This window comes from Podarcis bocagei, assembly GCF_964188305.1.
Source record: "Podarcis bocagei genome assembly, chromosome: 4".
NCBI lineage: Eukaryota > Metazoa > Chordata > Lepidosauria > Squamata > Lacertidae > Podarcis > Podarcis bocagei.
This window is the reverse complement of record NC_138128.1, coordinates 59,676,629-59,688,888: the sequence shown is the minus strand read 5'-3', so window position 1 is coordinate 59,688,888 and position 12,260 is coordinate 59,676,629. Positions and strand designations below refer to the sequence as shown.

At 41.8% G+C, this 12,260-nt stretch overlaps 1 protein-coding gene across 5 annotated transcripts in view; it reads left to right on the top strand.

The window, feature by feature from the left end:
• ADAM12 (ADAM metallopeptidase domain 12) overlaps positions 1-12,260 on the top strand; it is a 190,042-nt gene that overhangs the window by 154,469 nt on the left and 23,313 nt on the right. For 3 of the 5 annotated variants that reach the window (XM_081192860.1, XM_081192859.1, XM_081192863.1), the window contains 2 exons: positions 10,294-10,402; positions 10,505-10,703. In XM_081192860.1, coding sequence (XP_081048986.1) covers positions 10,294-10,402; positions 10,505-10,703 — 308 coding nt within the window. Of the gene's footprint in view, positions 1-10,293; positions 10,704-12,260 lie in introns of all 5 variants that reach the window. The other 2 variants (XM_081192862.1, XM_081192861.1) reach the window with 1 other exon arrangement.

Genomic DNA, 12,260 nt, shown 5'->3' with positions numbered 1-12,260 from the left:
CAGTCATCTGGTTTCAGCTGACATTGCATCATAGTCAAGGATGGAGGGGCATTGTATTTGAAAACTGTATATCCACTTACTCAATACTTAATTTGCTATTGAGATTTCTCCCTGTGCACCCTGTTCCTAACTTTTCATTCTTATTTATTTATTTATTTATTTTGCTTGTTTATTATGCATTTTAATTATGGATGTCTTACTGTTTCAATGAACTTGTTTTAGTTTGTATTTTAATTATGGGTGAGCTATATTTTTATAATTTGGTTTTACTAGTTATTTTGCAGTTGGCTTTTACATGTTTGTGAGCCCCCTTGGTCCGTCTTCTCAAAATTAAAGGCGCCCTAAGAAATTCCTTTAGTATTTATTTATTTAGTTAGTTACTTAATTAGTTTAGTTAGTTAAAAGATTGTTAGGCTGCCATTCAGGAGGCACTGCCTTCCCATGGTGATTCGTTTAGTATGCTGTGTTACTTTCCCCCCACTTCTAATACTTGTGCCCGCTCCTAATATTTGAGTGCATGATACAGTTCCAACACCATCTTTGTAGCCCATGTTTGATTTCTTTTCAAAGGGAGTTCTTGGGGAGTGTAGCGCCATAATGTGTGCTTTATACTACATATGAATAGAAAATAATAACCCCTCATTTGAAAACATGATCTCATCATGTGTCTGATTAATTAAGGCAATTGATAAAAAGCACTTCTGGACACAATTGCTACCTAGACGTCAAGTATCTTTTCACTGGGCCCAGCACAGAAGACCCAAGAGTTTAGCCCCTTAGGCCAGAGGTTTTCAACCTTTTTGAGTCCATGGCTCCCTTGACCAATTACATTCTTTCTGTGGCACCCCTATGGGGCTCAGGAGCCCAGTTATGTCACCCCTTGCCTGCAGAGTTGCCAGCCTCTCGCCCTTTTTTGAAACCCTCCCTTGGAAAGTGTTCCCTCAGCCTTTTCTCCCCCGTCCTTAGGAGTCCTCTGGGCAGCCACTGCTGCCGCCACTGGTCTCTGAGCTACTGCCCCAAAGAGAAGTGCCTCCTCACACTGCCCCACAGGGACCTGGAAAGAGGATGCCTCCAGCCTTAGTGGCCCAATAGAGATTGACCAAAGGTGAGGCCAGCACCTTACCTTGGGAGGCAGCAGTGGCAGCAGCGGGTGCTGCTGGGCCTGGATGACACAAAGACTCCCCTTCAGCACTGGGCACTCAGCTCCCAGGCAGGCCTTGCACACAGCGAACAGAAGAAATGCCAGTGCAGAGCCTGCCTCCCTGCCCAGCCCCCCACTTGTCAGTTCACTGGCTGGGCTCCCTCACCCACTCGCTTGCTTACTCCAAGGCCACCTCAGCTCTTGGCAACCAACAACCCCTGGCACCATTCGCCTGCGGAGCTTGTAGCCAGGGCTGCTGCAACAGCAGCTGTGCAAGCCTTTGTGAGGCAGAGATGTGAGAGGGCATCAGAGGAGGGAGGGGGGAAGGACAGAGGTTAGTGTTGCCCACGGCGCCCCTGACCATCATTCACGGCACCTCAGGGTGCCTCGGCACACTGGTTGAAAACCACTGTCTTACGCCACCGTGTCATTGTGAATTGACTTAGATACCCGAAAATTGCAGTCTTAGTTAACCACCCAAGATTTTGAAGGTACATGACCCTGACCCCTCCACACCAAAGTACAAGCAGGAGCAAAAAGTGGATTACAAAGGTTAGACCAGGGGTCAGCAAACGTTTTCAGCAGGGGGCCAGTCCACTGTCCCTCAGAGCTTGTGGGGGGGCGGACTATATATATATTTTTAAAAATGAACGAATTCCTATGCCCCACAAATAACCTAGAGATGCATATTAAATAAAAGCACATATTCTACTCATGTGAAAACATGCTGATTCCTGGACCGTCTGTGGGCCAGATTTAGAAGGTGATTGGGCTGGATCCAGCCTCCGGGCCTTAGTTTGCCTACCCATGGGTTAGACCATCAAGGTCTCCCAGGGGAGAAAATGCTACAAAAATATGTATCCCAACAAGACATCATATAGGGCAGGGAATACTGATCTACCTGTTATGAAGAATTGTGTATTACTGAAATGTTGTTTAGAAAACTTGTCTTCAAGATAAGGCTATGTTCTGTGTTAAACAGGAGAATTTGGTCCTGTTTAAATATTGCAGTATGTGCCTTTTAATTAAAAACGAAACTTTTAAATACTTCATTTTTGTAAAGTCACATTGCTAAAGATGTCACCCTATTGATAGTGATATGATTGAAAGTTATGTAGAGAGTAATGCATTTGGATATTATCTGCAGCTTTTATTGGCATTTCAGGAGGCACTTAGATATGCAAATAAATCTTTTGGCAGAGAAAAGTTATTGATTTTCTGAGAGAAAGGAAACATTAACCTTTAAGAAACAGGGACTTTCTAGGCTGCCAAACAATTTCACCTTTCTTTGAAGTGCTTTGTGTGTGAATGGGTGTGCACATACTTTAAAAAGAGTTGTGATTATGAAGAAATGCCAGTGATAGTCACATTGATATAAATGATAGTGTTAATAGATAATGGATGTTTCAAGAGGGTGATGCTTAGGAAGTGTTCTTTGGCCCTGTGGAACTTCCAACATGGGGCAACTTTTCACACGGTCATTGTTCTTCTGCAGGTTCTGCCTGAAAAAGCAGGAAATGTACATAAGAGCAATAGGTTATTGGCATCCTTCCCAATCACTTTCTGTTTCCGAACAAACAATTAAAAATAAATACTTCAATCAAATTGATTTCATTCTGCTGTTTTCTCTCCCCCCCCACCGCCCCCATTTGCATTAGTTTAATTCTTAGTAGGCAAACAGTTAGGAGAGCTTAATAAAGGGTCATTCTACTTTCCCTCTCCCTCAGTTCAGTTGTCAGGCTGCAAATTTCATCCAGTTCTGCAGAAGATTAAAAAAAAAACCAGAGACTTTCCCTTTTTTGGGGGGGGGAGAAAGATTTCATGAAGACCCCTGGATGAGTTTGCCTATAATTTTGCGGGGTTAATCCTCTCTGGAAGGGCTTCTTTGTAAATTTCATCTACTTCAGCCATCCTAGAGGCTACTAAGCTAATGGTTTAGATCATAGAAGCAAGTGAGGCCGTGTGAGAACTGTCTTTTTCTTCTGTAACTAAACAAATTTGTACTTCTGGAGCAGAGGGGACATATCCAAGTTGGTGCCATCTCCAGTATGTTTTTAACCTGGCATGATTTGAAACAGGTGATTTAATTCTTGTAGAGAGGAAAAAGCAAAAGCTTTAGGCTAGAAAGGTTGACAGGACCTTAATTACTAGGGCGCCAAACTCTGATTGTCAATAGCAAAGTAAGATAAACTCTGCTCACCCAGCCCAACGAGTTTAATATCGACTGCAAATCTTTCACAAATCATTTTGTCTTTGCCTCTTCAAGTAACAAAATAAAGAGAGACAAGGCTTTCTACTTCAGTTTATCTCCTGGAATTATGATAAATGGGTTCCCTCAAGAAACACAACATCATGGTTTGCTTCCTTAAGTGCCTTTAGTAGCTTTTGCTGTTTGTTTTTCTTTTAACTCCCCTAGTTCTATCTGTTCTCTTTACTCTTACATGCTTATAACAATAACAACAACATTAGCACATGATTATAAAAGTCTAATCAGAGGGGCTGCAGCAAAACTGGAAATAGACTATTGTTTTTCAACAATAACAATAACAATAATTTATTATTTGTACTCTGCCCATCTGACTGGGTTGCCCCAGCCCCTTTGAGCAGCTTCCAACAGAATATAACAGAACACAGAGAAACATCCTACATTAAAAACTTCCCAATACAGGTGTTTACAATTCAGATGTTTTAATACAATTCAGATGTTTTAATAGCTTTTCCCAATCGTTATCACCAAGCCAGTAAAGCGTTTCTCTATGTGCATGTGAGGTTTCTGTCAAAAGGATGGTTGCAGGCCCCAAAAACCTACCTTCCATCCTCCTAACACGCACACCACTTTTAGACTGCAAATTCAAAAGGATCGGGATGGCTATACCAAAAAGGGATAGTTTTTTGACATCATGGTCATTTAAACTGGAACAAGTTTATAAAGTGCCCGGGGAGAGCGGGGCAGGAGAACTGCATAGCTTTGCACAGTTTCTGTCGTGCACATCAATAGACTTGTTGGCTCTTGGTTAGCATATTTTGAATGGAATGAAAAAGAGGTCCTTTCGCAGCCTTGGTAAAAGTTATCAAGAAAGCAGGACAGTACTATGCAGACAGTTGATTTACATCTGCATTCCTCCACCCAGGGACAGTTTTAATACAGTTATTGAATATGTTGATAAAAGCAATTTGCTGAAAACAAAGATCTTTCGGCATTTTTAAGACAAGTCCTGGAACCGTACACCTTAGAATTTGTGTTCTGTCCTATTTGCCTACTACTTCTAGATGCCATAACAGCTACAAGCGTAATGAATGGCACTGAAAAAGGATTATGCAGTCATGCAGGACAGGTCTACAGACAGGCCTTAGCTGCGGCAGTGGTGAGCAAATGCTCAATGAGTTACAATCGCTTGGCAAAGGTTTCTGACTCTCGGTTGTTTAACAGTAGCAACTACAAAATTATTCTTTTTTAAAAAAAAGATGACTCCCTGATCTGTGTAACAGAAGTAGATTCTGGGCATCCTAGCATTTGGTTCATGGGGGTGAAGTAGATAATAGACCATCAGCATCATCCCCCCCCCCCATCTACAGTAGCTCAGGTGGGTGGGCTTTAGGGTTCTAGTAAAAGGCCACCCAGTCTAACCACTGAGGCACAGCACTCCACCACACGAGTTCCCCCAGGGTGTTCTCTCCAAATACCCAAAAGTCATTCTAGAGTGATCTGTGCACTCATTTGAAGCAACAAATCAGGGTGGTACCTGTGCTTTGTAGGGGGTGTACCTAGAGGTGACTGCAAATGTACCTCAAATGTTGGTTTTTGTCGCTGCTTTTTATTGTATATCCTGTATACGTGAAGGAGCGTCTCCACCCCATCGTTCTGCCTGGACAGTGAGATCCAGCGCTGAGGGCCTTCTGGCGGTTCCCTCATTGCGAGAAGTGAGGTTACAGGGAACCAGACAGAGGGCCTTCTTGGTAGTGGCGCCCGCCCTGTGGAACACCCTCCCTTCAGATGTGAAGGAAATAAGCAGCTATCCTATCTTTAAAAGACATCTGAAGGCAGCCCTGTTTAGGGAAGTCTTTAATATTTAATGCTGTATTGTTTTTAACACTTGATTGGGAGCCGCCCAGAGTGGCTGGGGAAACTCAGCCACATGGGCAGGGTATAAATAAATTATTATTATTATTATTACTATTACTATTATTATTATTATTATTATTATTATTATTATTATTAGTGTTACAATCTCAAAATTTCAATAAATAGGTCCATTTTTTTAATGCCATATGCTAGCGGTAAACAATAAGGAAGACTTTGTGCACTGTGACATCTGGAGACATCTGTCTGTGCCCTGTTGGAAACAGAATACTGGACTAAGTGGACCTTTTGGCCTGATGCAGAAGGGCAGCTCTCATGTTAGCCACTGCATGAATGTATTCAGTGAGAGAGAGAGAGCACCATTTGTAAAATTTCTCCATTCACTGTTAAATTCCTTTATGTCATGGAGGTGAGAGAATGCTCCTGTTAAAGTGTGATTTTTAAGCCCGAAAGTGAAAAATCAGTCGGAAATATACTCACAGCCTTTCAGTTTAATTTTTCTCCTCGGCCTAGCTCATCAGAAGAATCCTACATGTGCACATTCTACTCCAATGCATTTGCCTTTCATTGAGCAATCAGGAAAGGCACTTCAAGCATTCCAAAAATATTAAAATTAACTTTATACCCTTTCCTGCACATTTTATTCAGCATATCAATAAAGTTAAAATTCTTGCTTGTGATTTAGGAACAAGAAAGACAGACACAGAGGGTGGGGTTGTTATTGTTGTTGTTGGCAGTGGCGTAGCGTGGGTTGTCAGCACCCGGGGCAAGGCAAGTAATTTGCGCCCCCTAACCCGTGGATTTGCGCCCCCTAACCCTATCCCCCAGATGTTGCGCCCGGTGCGGCCGGCCCCCCCTGCACCCCCCACGCTACGCCACTGGTTGTTGGCCCTTCTTTAATTGATCCAGATGCAAGAAACTTCCTGATCTTTAAGGACAGCCAGTCTCAGAGAGAGATTTAGTGATATTCACAGCCTTTTGATATCTTAGAGATTTCAAGCTTTAGTGTGACCCCTTAAATCTGCTCTGGGAGTTTCCCTAACTCTCTAGAGCAAATTTATGGAAGGTGCACAGGGAAATGAGGGGGGGATAAGTTCCATTGCAGAGTTAAAACGTATTGCACTAGTGGAACTTTGTGCTTGGATACTGCCACCCATTGTGTCTTTCCAGACCATCAGTTTATAGCTCAACAAATACGTAGTTGTTCCTAATCTGATACATGGAAGCCAACTATTTTTCAATGGCTTTCTTCCAATTCATTGATATCATATTCGGCCAGCACTCAGACAGAACGTAATCTGCAGTTGCGCCTTTTGGTTTCAACCACGGCAGTGCCTTGAAAGCTGCACTGAAACTTTTAACGCATAGCTTCCTCAGGTTACATATTGAGAAAAAGCATTTTCGGCTCCCTTGCATGTCCCATCTTTTCAGACTGAGCACTGCTTATATTCTGTGCTGGAATACACAGTGTGCAATCTTTTTTGTAAAGAAAGGGTAACGAGGTACACTTTGCTATAAAAGTGCAAAAAGCTAAGGCTGCAGCAAAGCTACCCCTATTGGACTTGTAGGACTAGCTTGTAAAAACTAAAAAGCACTCTTCAAATTGATCTCGATAAGAAATATCCATTTATATGTCATTTATTCCTGACTATGCCATATATCCTGGTTTGCAATGAGAAGGTTATAGACAGAGCTGTAGCTCTCCACCAGCTGCCTGTGCTAAAAGTCCAGGCAAACATATGGAGTGAGTGGTCCAAGAGTTAGAATGCTAGACTCCAAACAAGGGGCCCAGGTCTTTAAGGTATTCCACTCCTCAAGGAAGGGGCAGAGCCTAGGAAGAATGATCAAGCCTGGTTCCATAAAAAGTTTCAGTTCTGGCTTATACTTTATTGGAACACTTGTCATATAGAGCTTTCCATGGTGCTGCAACTACTACCTCACTTTGTGCTGCTCTTGTTAAGGACAGACTTTCCATAGCTTTCATATGCATAGCTTGTATTCAACATAGCACGAAGACTAAGGTTCCGTCAGTGCAAATATAGTCTTTGTGCAATGGAACTTTTTCCCACTCTGCGGATGGGGTGGGAGAGGAAGAATTCCCATGGCATGAGCAGGAATCCTTGCAATAGCTTCTGCTAGTGCAACAGCTTAGCTAAATATGGCCCTGTTGAGTCCCAATTCACAGCAAAGCGGTAAAGAGCAAGAGTGTATGTTTGCTTCCTTACTTTTCAGTAATGCATGAAATGGCATTTGAGTTATGAGCTTGAGAGATCAGTAGACCATTTAAATCTAGGTGGAATGCACTTTAACTTTTTTTAAATATAACATTAAGCTAATCTTCAGTTCAAGATAGTCTATTAGTCAGGCTACTGACTATGAAATGAAGGTAGCTAATTGCAATTTTAATACTAGGTTCTATAATTATTTTAAATCACCTTTGGTTTCTCCACCCATTCCAGGTATAATACATAATTTAAATGTACTCTTTTAGGACTAACCCACCTACAGAATTTATTTATTACATTTATTTCCTGCCTCCCCCCCCCCAAGGAAGTCAGTGCATTATACGTGATTCTCTCATCTGCACATTTGATCCTTGCAAGAACCCTGTGAGGTAGGTTAGGCTGGGAGATAGACTGTGGCCCAAGCTCACCTAGTGAATTTCATGACCAAGAGGGGAATTTGAACCTGGGCATCCCCAGCCCTGTCCAAGGTCACTCTATTAATTATGGTTATGGGGCCCAGTCTTAATAACTTCCCAAGCAATTACATGCTTTATTACAACTTAAACAAAATAAAAAAAATTCCTTACAGTAGCACCTTAAAGACCAACTAAGTTAGTTCTTGGTATGAGCTTCCGTGTGCATGCACACTTCTTCAGATACTTCTTATGCACACGAAAGCTCATACCAAGAACTAACTTAGTTGGTCTTTAAGGTGCTACTGTAAGGAATTTTTTTTATTTTGACAATGCAGACCAACACGGCTACCTATCTGTAACTACAACTTAAACACTGAGTGTTTCTTTGTGTGTGTTTTGTTTGAGAGGTGGCTTATTTTGAGGCTATCATAATATACATGGAGTCCAACCGGTCCTAAACATGGTCACTCAAAAATCTCATTGAGCTCAATGCTGCTTACTCAATAGATTGCACAATTAAGACTGCAGCCTAAATGCCACCCTATACCTATTTAGTCAGAAGAAAGCCCCATTGTGTTCAGTAGATTTATTTCTGAGGATATGTCGTAGGACTGCAGCCTCAGCTATTTAAAATGTTATTCAAGGATATAGGATTGCCTCCCTAATGAAGTTAAATTTTCAAGTCGTCATGTTCTGGAACACAGAACCCTAGTTGGAAATGGGAGCAGTCTCCAACAAGAGAATAATGGATTGAAAGATTATTGCATTCCATGCTGATGACCACCTTAAGCTGCTTCAAATTAGTATCCATAGAATATATTGGGCCTTTCTGAAGTGTATTATGCCACATTATATGCTACTGTCATCCTGTCCCCAGTGGTACATATGGTATTTAAAATTATAATAGCACTCCTCTGAGAAGGCTGGACTTTCTTTAAACTGTTCAGTTTGTTTTCTAGAAAAGATGTGTCCTTTCACATTGTAATGGAATAGAGTTGGGACCAGAAGGAAATGTCAGACAGTAAATACTGATTAGCTTTAATATACTTAGGCAACTAAGAGCCGTTTGTATTTTATTTTTGTCTGTATGACTTTATCATGAAGAAAATAGCTGTGTTTTCCTTCTTTCTCTTTGCCCTGCTCCCAAATTGTGTGGACAGACACTTCCCAATATTTTCTGCATCAGGGCTGCGGAATGGGTTGTATTCCCTCGTGGGCCTCTTCTGAGGGGCCCAGGTTGATGTTGGGGGGTGGGGAAAGGGATAGGTGAAAATGGCTTACCAGGTTAAAACTGGGCGTGGACAGCGGCAAAGAAAGTGCAACAGCCGATGTGACTCTTACCTTTTTTACATTGCAGTTAAGCAAAAAGCAGGTCTCTATATGCAAATGCACGCACACACACAGGCAAGAAGCTTTATTACAATTCAAGGACAAAGTCCAGCAAGACACAAACAGCCTGAGGAAGGCTCAGATTGGGGCTGCTAAGTGGGTGTGGCTTGGGGAGAGTCCTGAGGGACTGAGAGGGAGGGATGAAATGCTGCATTCCACTCTCAAGCCTGAGGCTCCCCATTTGTGTACTAGGTATTTATTTGTTACAACGTGATTTTGGCGAGTCTGTTATATTAAGAATAATTAATATGTAAAACATACATAGGACAGTTTTGAGGATTTTTGTTGGCTTTAGGCTGCAGTCCCAAGTGTACTTATTAGAAAGTTATTCCTATTGAACACCGTGGGGTTTATTTCCAAATAAGCATAAACAGGAGCCATCACTAGGTGGTGTGTGCGATGAGACATAATGACCAAGAAAGGGCCATGAGCTTGAAAAGGACCATCCTGCCATTGTGGGGGAGGGGCATACCTTTCCCTCCAGATAATCCAATAGGCACCCAGCCACCTGAACCTACAAGCTATCAGATTCAGGCCCTGAAAGACTTCAGTCCCTTTAAATGGTGCACAGAAGGGGCAGGGTTGTGACGCATGTCTTTTCCACCTCACAAGATTCCTTCTTAGCATCTCTTTAGAAGAACTGCCACAAGCTCTGAGGTTCGTAAATCTTGGGCGATGTATATGTCACTGGTTCCTTTCAGCTGTGAGGTCTGGAAGGAGCTAGCAGCAGTTGAAGCATCCAGAAACATTTAAGCTAATGAAACTGTGTCATGAATCTCTGCATTCAGGGCCAACTGGGTGAGCCTTCAGCATTAGGCTTCCCAATGGAGCAAGACAACTATTTGAAGGAGGTTGTAGTCCACAGTGAAACCTGTGAATGCCTCCCACATGCCTCCGAACCCCCAATCAATCGAGTCCAGCGCAGCTTCAACAAAACCCATCTCCTTTGTTTCCTCCTCCACTCCCTTCTTCCGCTGTCCCCTACCAAGATCAGGTTATTGCATACTTTACAAGATTAAAATGGCTTTGCTTCTTTTGTAGGTGCTAAACCTGCCCCTGGGATATGCTTTGAGAGAGTCAATTCTGCAGGTGATCCTTATGGAAACTGTGGGAAGGATTCCAAAAGTTCTTTTGCCAAGTGTGAACCCAGGTATATGCTCTTGTCATGCCTAATTGGAAAAGAGGTTGGAACTGTGCCAATGGTAGATGCTAACATTATTAAAATGATTAACATTATTTCTTTTCCCTTTAGAGATGCTAAGTGTGGAAAAATTCAGTGTCAAGGGGGAGCAAATCGGCCTGTAATTGGTACCAATGCTGTCTCCATAGAAACAAACATCCCATTACAAGGAGGAGGCAAAATTCTATGCCGTGGAACCCATGTATACCTGGGCGATGACATGCCTGACCCTGGTCTTGTCCTTGCTGGAACCAAATGTGAAGATGGAAAAGTAAGGTTGAAAAAAATCTTATTCCCAATAATCCAGTCTGTGTGTCTAAAGGAAAACTCAGTCTTGGTCTTTACAAATGAAAGTCACACTTTCTGCATTTTGTAGTAAAGGTTTGGCAGGCCAAATGAAGATGCTTATGCAAACAATTATGCTGTTTAAGTATACTCAAGAGTTTTTTTGAGAATGAATGGAATCAGTTTGTTGTTTAGCTAGAAGGCATGACTATCAATTTTTACATAAAAGTGCTGAAAAGGGAATTTATTGTGCCAGTGAAAGTCATTCTGTCTGTATTTTAACATGCTGCAGCCAACTATTGACAAATTATTTCTGAATAGAATTGAATGAAGAAAGAGTGAGTGATGGTGGCTAAATGTAGAGCTGCATATCAGCTTGATTATCAGTTCATCACTGAATGTGATTTACAGAATTTCCTGTATCCAGAAGAATCAGCTGTGCTGATGAGAGAGTTCAAGTTATTCACTTATAATATTTACATACAATTTAATATGGAAAATCTCTGACCAGTTTAATTTTCATTAAAGTCCATTTAAAATATCAGTATCACAGCATTATAACCAAAAGAACAAAGAAATATAAATTAGAAACAGTGCATCCATCAATAAAACATTAATAAAAGAATAAAAAGATCAGTGTGGTGGACCTTATGAGCCGAGAAAAGCCTGCATAAATGAATGGATCTACAGGAGGCATTTGTAACTTGCCACTATAACCTACTGAACAAAGATAAAATTCACATTAATTGCTCCATCTACTTTTGCTTCCAGCCTCACCACCACTGGCTTATAGCCCTCAGAAGGTTGGCCACAACAGAATACTGCCCTAGGGCTAAAAAGGATTCCCCACAGAGATGTTAAATAGCACTGCGGACAAGGTGATGCCTTGTGACAACTGGCAGTTCAGTTTCTTAGAAGCCAAAACTGGCCTTATAAGTAAGAGTGGTGTCACCATAAAGCAGTACCCCTAACTCATGCATGCAGTTTAAGAGGATACAATTGTCAGTGGTATTAAAGGCTGCTGTGAGATCAAGCAGAGGCAACAGGGTTGTACTCCCCCAACCCTCTCCTGTAAAAAAGTTATCGATCAGAGCGACCAAGCTAAGTATTGCACTATACAACCATTTCTCCCAGAGTTTAATTGTGGACTGTTGAATTTATTTAAGAAAGGGGGGGAGGGGCTATGAAAAGTGCCAACGACTGCTGGACAGATCATCAATTAATACATTCCACAATGGCTATCAAGATTATACTTCAACATAGGCTTCAAGGAAGGAAACCAAGGCACAAAATGAACACTCAAGCCCTTCAAAATCCTATTAAGCGGGATTGTTTCCAAACACCTCTTAAGGACCATTTGCTCTCGGAGTTCCCTGATAACATCGAGGAAAGCTGGACCCAAGCTAAATACATCCCTTATTGCAGCCTGTGAACAAACTATTGGATACCAAACCAAGAAACAGCAGGACTGGTTTGATGAGAATGATAGTGAGATTAAACACATTATTAAAAAGGAAGATCTTTCAGATCTGGTAGAGAGATA